The 7,021-nt window shown below is 39.2% G+C and overlaps 1 protein-coding gene across 1 annotated transcript; it reads left to right on the forward strand.

Annotated features, from left to right (window-relative positions):
* The first annotated feature begins 549 nt into the window (after positions 1–549).
* On the forward strand, positions 550–5,601 carry LOC107099703 (carbohydrate sulfotransferase 6-like). The gene is made up of 2 exons (XM_015397935.1): positions 550–653; positions 4,363–5,601. Exon 2 carries the CDS (start codon positions 4,442–4,444, stop codon positions 5,579–5,581), a length of 1,140 nt encoding a protein of 379 aa, XP_015253421.1. The 5' UTR covers positions 550–653; positions 4,363–4,441; the 3' UTR covers positions 5,582–5,601.
* Positions 5,602–7,021: the final 1,420 nt, after the last annotated feature.

Genomic DNA, 7,021 nt, shown 5'->3' on the forward strand with positions numbered 1-7,021 from the left:
GCCCTGTTAGCTTCTCACCAACGGACATCTGCTGTGTACTAAGTGAGGTGTTGTAGTTATTTTATGACTGTTTTATGTTGTTGTTTTTAATTCGTAACCATTTCGATTTGACATTCCCGTTTGAATAACCTCTGAGTTGTTTAACTTGTTGTTAAGACCTTATCATTATCTTGTTGGTAGTCAATAAGCATGGGAAGTAAATTGATGGCAGCAGGTGTCAGCGCTGTAATACGTGTCCTATGAGTATACATTACGTAAACTGATATTATTGGGCTGATTTAGACCACATCTCCCTCTTCGAACCCCTCCATTCTGGCTTCAGTTTCTGTCCTGATCAACACACAGTGGTGAGTGCAATACATCCACCAGCCTTTAACTATTCATTAGAAGCTTATCTACACTGACCTCACTTCAGTTTTCACGCCAGCTGTTGAACAGTAGATCATCTGTCACAGATAAGCTATATTTGTGTTCTATCCTATTTACATACTTCTTCATTTATTTGCGATTCCTTTGTGTTCAGATGTGGATGAGACAATGATCTGCCTCACATCCTGTTGGCTACTCCTTCGTCAATACCCTCCAATTTCTCTCACTACCCAACACTTCTAAACAAGGTGTGAGAAGGCACCACTGCAAAAAAGAGGTTAAAGGTAGGAATTAATTCTCATTTTAACATATTATATATATATATATATATATATATATGCTTAAACAAGGATAAGCAAAGAGAATGTGTGTGTGTATGGGTGTGTGTGTTTATGACTAATGATGATTTATTGTACTCTTTTGGCAGATTTTTGCATCGTGGTGTGAGTTGTTTAGCCACTATGCACAGATAGGTCATATAGATGGACTCCGTAACTATACATTCCTCATGTCCATTCACTGTTGAATCAAAGACAACATCACAAGCATCTTTACTGGGAAAAGGAAGAAAATAGAAATGAAAAGGAGACCAAAATATATATGGAGTACATAAGAATCAGCATGCTTTTAAAATATATTTTTATTGATCTTATGTAATGCTAACTTCTAATACCCCAAATTTAAGTTTTTTTTAGGCTGCCAGCCATAATTGTCCAAATAAAGAAACAACTTTTACTGTGTGTGCAATAAAGTTAACATCTGAGTTTCACATTCTGAACTGAGTTACTAAACAATTTAACTTCATTACTTCTTAAATTGTAGTGATACCTGTATGGGTTTGTATGATTGTCTAATTTGGATCTAATATATAAAAAAAAAAACAATAACCCCTCTAAGTATTATAGAAACTGAACTAGGTGAGAAAGTGTCAAATAACTTGACACTAGCTTAAATTGACACTAAATGGAAACTTAATTATATAAATGTCAACTCTACCCATAATAATATGGATATTTTTGCTATCATATCAATATGGAACAAAATGTTAGGAATGTTTCAGACACATTGTTGAACCACAAGATTTAGGAATAAATGCCATTAATGTATGTCTACATCTTTCCTTTTAGGGACTAACAGCTAGTCCTTATCTGAAATCTCAGCCAATCAAATATTGATTCAACTTTGAAAAACAACGTGTAGACTAATATTCTGTATGTTTACACTTAAACCAGCTTTACTATATTACAATGAAAGACTACAAGCTGTAGCTCCACCCTTGCATCCTGAATCCGCCTGGGTGTGAGTGTTTGCTCCTTAATAGGTCCATCTGTACTCTAACTAGTTTATCTTTTGAGTTTATTGCAACAGTTTTCTTTCCAAACAGGTTCTTCCCAGTTGATTTTATTTTTTCAATTCACTTAATTCTCTTTTCAGACCTGCTCCTCAAGTACCACTACCCTGCATGTTTTAGATTTCTCTCTGTTGCAGCTTCAACAGCTCTGCTGTTGCAACTCTGTTGCAGCTTCAAATGATTGCATGTCCTCCCCAGCCCTAGTCTTCAAGTGCTGTAGAACCCTGTTAATTGTTCATTATATAACAGTAAGGTGTGGCAGGAATGAGAGATCTAAAACATGCAGGGCAGTGGTACTTGAGGACCAGGATGGAGAGCTGCTGTAGTAGATAATAGATTGATAGATTAAATCCCAGCAGGTTTAAAGTTTCTGAGTCACACACAGAGAGCAGTCTTTGGCGGCGCAACCAACCCTTCAGAGTCACCTAAATCTCTTTTTCCTAACAAATTTTGATGCCCTTTTCCACAATGAATTTCGCATGTTTAGCTACCTATATGCATTAAAGTGGCTGGATGCATCAATGTCTAAAAGTGACACATTTCATTTAAAGATTTGGATAGAAATCCCAATTTAGTTTTACAAGCAAATAAACAGGTGTCAATAATAGTGTCTGTTCAGCATACAACACACTTCTCCACAGTTATTGCCACCTCTAGTAAATCTTTAAAATAGATTTTGTCACAGTTCTGGTTCTGTTTTCCTTTGAGTGTTCGGTTTTTCTATGCTCCATATTTTCTAGTTTAAGTGGTTTAATTCTTATTTTGTTGTGTTTTCTAGTTATTTTTCAGTTACTGTCACAGTCTTGGTTCTGTTATGTTTTCTTTTGTGTATTCTGTTTTACTTTGCTCAATGTTTTCTAGATTTAGTGGTTTAATTATTATTTTGTTGTCTTATCTGGTTATTTTTTAAGTTTTTCGGGTTTTTTTGTTGCCCTCTGCTGCCCTCTTGTGTTCTCCTTTTTCCCTAACTCCTTTCCTGTTCTGCTCTGCTCACACCTGCTCCCAATCTGCTCGTTAGTCCTCTCTTTGTTTCAGTCTCCCATAAATACACTCTCTGTTCAGTTCCTCAGTTGCTGGTTCCTTGTCTAACTTCCTTTAACTGTCTCTCTGAGTCTTCCTCCTCATGATTGTTTTCCCTCAGATGTCTCCTTGGTTTCTGGCTTGTTTGACTTTGTTTTCATGTTTCATTTTTGGATTCCTGCCTCAGTTGTTTGTTAACTCTGCATTAAATCCACAAGAAACTCACCTCTGCCTCCCTGCCTCTGCATTTGGGTCCACAAACCTCAACCAAATCCTGACAGATTTTTTTTTTTAAACAATCTCTAACCAAAATTCACAATCAAACTGTAGTTTTTTTGGTTTTTTTTACCTACTTCCAGAATTACACACACAACCAGTGAATTTTAGCATTTTATTTGTAAAAAGCAAACAAGAATCTTGAAACAGGGACTGCAGGAAGTCAGCTGTAACTTTCTGGGTGCAGAAAGTAGACTGATCAGGAACGAGTTGCTTGATTACAACTTACATGATTGATTTGGGTTATTTGAGAGATTAAGGAGAGATCGCATGGATCTGTAGAATTTGATTCAGCTGGCTTTGCAGACTGTACCCCAGAGGTCCAGGAGAATATGAATGGAATACGAGAACATTGGTATTTGCAAGAGAAGTTGTGCTGGAGAGCATGCAGGCAGGTGATAAAGACTGAGAACTGCTGCACACAGGTGAGACCTTTTCTATAGAGATCCTAGACAAAGTGAGCTTTAATGTTTGTCTGGAACAATAACAAAGTCCACAATAATGAGATTCCCAGGAAGATCGATTCAACAAGAAATATACTCCTGATATCCTTGGAATATTGTCCAAGGATATCAGGGGTAATCATCCAGAAAAGAGAGATGATCATTTGCCTCCTTTTTTACACGCCAGTCATCTTGAGAAATGTTCTCAGGTGTGCAGCAACACGGATCAGCCTACCCACCAGCAAAGATCCTCTCTGTGACAGTAAGCTTACTTACACCAGAAAAAAGGTACAACCCCAGAGACCCTAGCATAAAGTAGATTTGGAGAGACCAATCAACTTGGCAATCTTGATTTTGGACTGTGGAAAGAGGCTGGAGTACCCAGAGAGAACCTTCATACACTACAGTGCTACAACTTACTGCCCACTGAGCAGCTTGGTCAGACAAAAACAATCTTTGACTTGAGAACAGTCAAAGATTGTTTGACTTGAGAACTGTTATTTATTTAAGAGATAACTGTATGAGATTTCACAATATTAGAGCAAACTCATAAAGGGATCTTTTAGCAATACTCTTTAACTAGTTTCTACAGACTACGCAGTCCCTAGTCCAACCTTACTCTCACAGCTTCTCAGCTTAGGTTCCTCTTCTTTTTTTTTCTTTACGGAATTTATGTCAAGGAATTGCTAAAAGACCCAATCAGGACACATTTCTGCATTCAGACAAAGGCCATTCCCACTTTATATACATTTTTTTTTGTATTTCATAGAGTTCATAGTGTCATGTGCTCTGACAGGATTCCCTGGGCCTGAGTAAGCCTATGCAGACTGGTAATTTGATAAGAACATAATCTAAATTGCATATTTCTACCTTCTCTTCTGTTCTTGTCTTTCTTTTTCACAGAAGATATGCTTTACTGCTCCAGAAACGGAAACAAGAGGCTTATATAGACCCCAGACTTGGTTTGATTTACTATGAAGCCATGATTTGCTGCCGCAAAGTTAACATCAACACCTTGACTCTTGTGGTGATCCTGCAGGGGACAGCAGCGGTGCTGTTCTATGGCTGGTACATCAGGAACTCATTCCATCACTCTGCTTCCCCTAAAGGCAAAGTCCACATTCTGCTGCTGTCGTCATGGCGATCAGGTTCATCCTTCCTGGGTCAGGTTTTCAGTCAGCACCCGTCTGTTTTTTATCTCATGGAGCCCGGTTGGCACGTGTGGACCAAAAATCATAAATCTGGTGCAAAAGTTCTGAGAACAACCGTGAGGGATCTTCTGTGGAGTTTATACAAGTGTGACTTCTCAGTGATGAATGCATATCTACCAGGAAACCCTCTTTCATCCTCATTGTTCATGTGGACTTGGAGTCAAGCACTGTGCTCGCCACCGGCCTGTCCCTTCAAAACAGCCAATGAGAGTCAATGCCGACAAGTATGTCACGCTCAAAGCTTGAGCAAAGCACAGGAAGCCTGCCAGACATACAGTCATGTGGTTTTAAAAGAAACTCGTTTCTTTGAGCTGGAATCCATTTATCCCCTTCTACAAGACCCTGTCCTGAACCTCCATGTGGTTCATCTCGTCCGGGACCCTCGGGCAGTTATGCGATCCAGGGACGAGTCGGCCTATATACTCCATACAGACAGTGCCATAGTGCTGGAGCAGAGAAATGTGTCTTCTGCTGAGAGGCAGTACGAGGTCCTACGAGAAATCTGCCGGAGTCACCTGAACATTTATGAGAGAGGGCTGCTAAACCCACCTCCATTTCTGGAGGGTCGCTACAAGTTGGTCCGCTTTGAAGATGTGGCACAAAACCCACTGACAGAAATAAATGACATTTATAATTTTGTAGGTTTAAAGATGACCCCTGAGGTGAAAGAATGGATCTACAAGATGACTCAGGGAAAAGGGAAAGGTGGTTGGAACGAAGCTTTTAAAATTACCTCCAGGAATGCAGCTGAAGTTTCTGAGGCTTGGCGCACTGAGCTCCAGCACATTAAGGTAAAAAAAATTCAGGAAGTGTGTAAAGCAGCCATGTTGCTGCTTGGATACAAGACAGTTAACAGTGAAGGAGAGCAGAAAAGACTCAATATGAAGCTTTTAGTGCCAGGAGAACCATGAATTTAACTGAAACCTGTAGGTTAAACCACACATGGGCAAATTAAACGTTTACCTGTGTTCATTGCTCCTGTTCAGTTAACAGAAAAAAAGAACAACAAAAATAAAAAAACTCAACAAAAAACACAGAAAAAAGTGGGTGGGGTTTATGTTGTATCAAAATCAATCCACTAATAGAAACATAAGAAAACTGATGCAACTTAGGTTTATTTTCAAGTCAGCACATGTACAAATCTTAAAAGACCTGAGTCATGCAATTAAATGTTTTTTTTTTGTCTATAGTGTAATTCATTGATCAAAATTATGGTCAAAGAGATATTTCATTTGATTTGTGAATGTCTGGGAATTCCTCATGAATTCTGCTCTCTGGGCAACGGCCACTGTATCAAATAAAAAGTGTCTATCATCATTCAACGTTGGACAAAGGCCTCATCCAAAATCATCCGGCAGTCTATGGGTGAAAAGTGGGGTACACCCTCGCAGGACTCTATTCTTAAAAAACTGTTCTATGCAGAGAAAATTGGTTAATTTTCATTTTTTCTTACTGTGTTGCTGAAGAGAACATAAAAATTCTGACTCGTTTTTCTCTAAATTGAAATTACAGACAAGATAAAAACAACTAAACTAAACAAAAATGTTGTATTAGCAGTTTACTGAAGCTTAAGTGTAAATTGAATCTGGAGGACTCTTATCAGCTTCACCGGAACCACCTGCGATGTCCCTTGTTCAGCTCCAGCCAATCAGCTCTTGGGCTGCACATTCTCCGAAGCCAATCATCTTGCAAGATCCCCTTTATTAAGTTCCTGGCCAAGCTACTCTCTCCCAGACGCCAGCAAACTTTCCTCCACCTTCACCCCACCTCCTCCTCCTTCATTCTCAATCCCACTCACCCTCTGGCTTATTCAACCGTCAGATCCCGGGCCCTGGAGGAAGACTACTCTAATCCTTCTTTTAGGTTACTCATCCAAGCGTATGTCAAATCACAGCATCGAAGTCTTCTGCCGGGGCCCGAGCACCAAAGAACTTGTTTCGTTTATGTTTTCATCTGCCTCTGTCTTCTTCAACTGCTCAAGTTGTGTCAGATTTACAGAAAGCCTTTTCAAAACAGCATGTTTCAGCTCTTCCAAAAGATGACCACTAGGTTTTAGGTCAGGGATCATAGGAGGCTGTGTTCGAGAAATTAAGATTTCCCTTATTTCATATATTAATTTATCCTATTTACTCACTATAAAAATGTTCACTCAGTCTGTTTCGCTGGCAAGGCCACACAATTCTCCTGCATGAGGGTGTTTGTAGACCAGACATAGTTCTTCCCAAAACAAGCCAGATTCTTTCTCAAGGATTATTCATAACATGTTACTGTTTAACCAAAATTTTCCATTATTGTAAGTAATGGGAACACACTCTGCCTAGGCAGAGCAGGGCTGAAATACCACGCAGTAA

The sequence above is a fragment of the Cyprinodon variegatus genome, unplaced genomic scaffold (genome assembly GCF_000732505.1).
Source record: "Cyprinodon variegatus isolate N-32 unplaced genomic scaffold, C_variegatus-1.0 Scaffold898, whole genome shotgun sequence".
NCBI classification, from domain to species: Eukaryota; Metazoa; Chordata; class Actinopteri; order Cyprinodontiformes; family Cyprinodontidae; genus Cyprinodon; species Cyprinodon variegatus.

Coding starts and splice junctions, on each gene's coding strand:
- LOC107099703 (XM_015397935.1), top strand. CDS start 4,442: ATGATTTGCTGCCGCAAAGTTAACATCAACACCTTGACTCTTGTGGTG.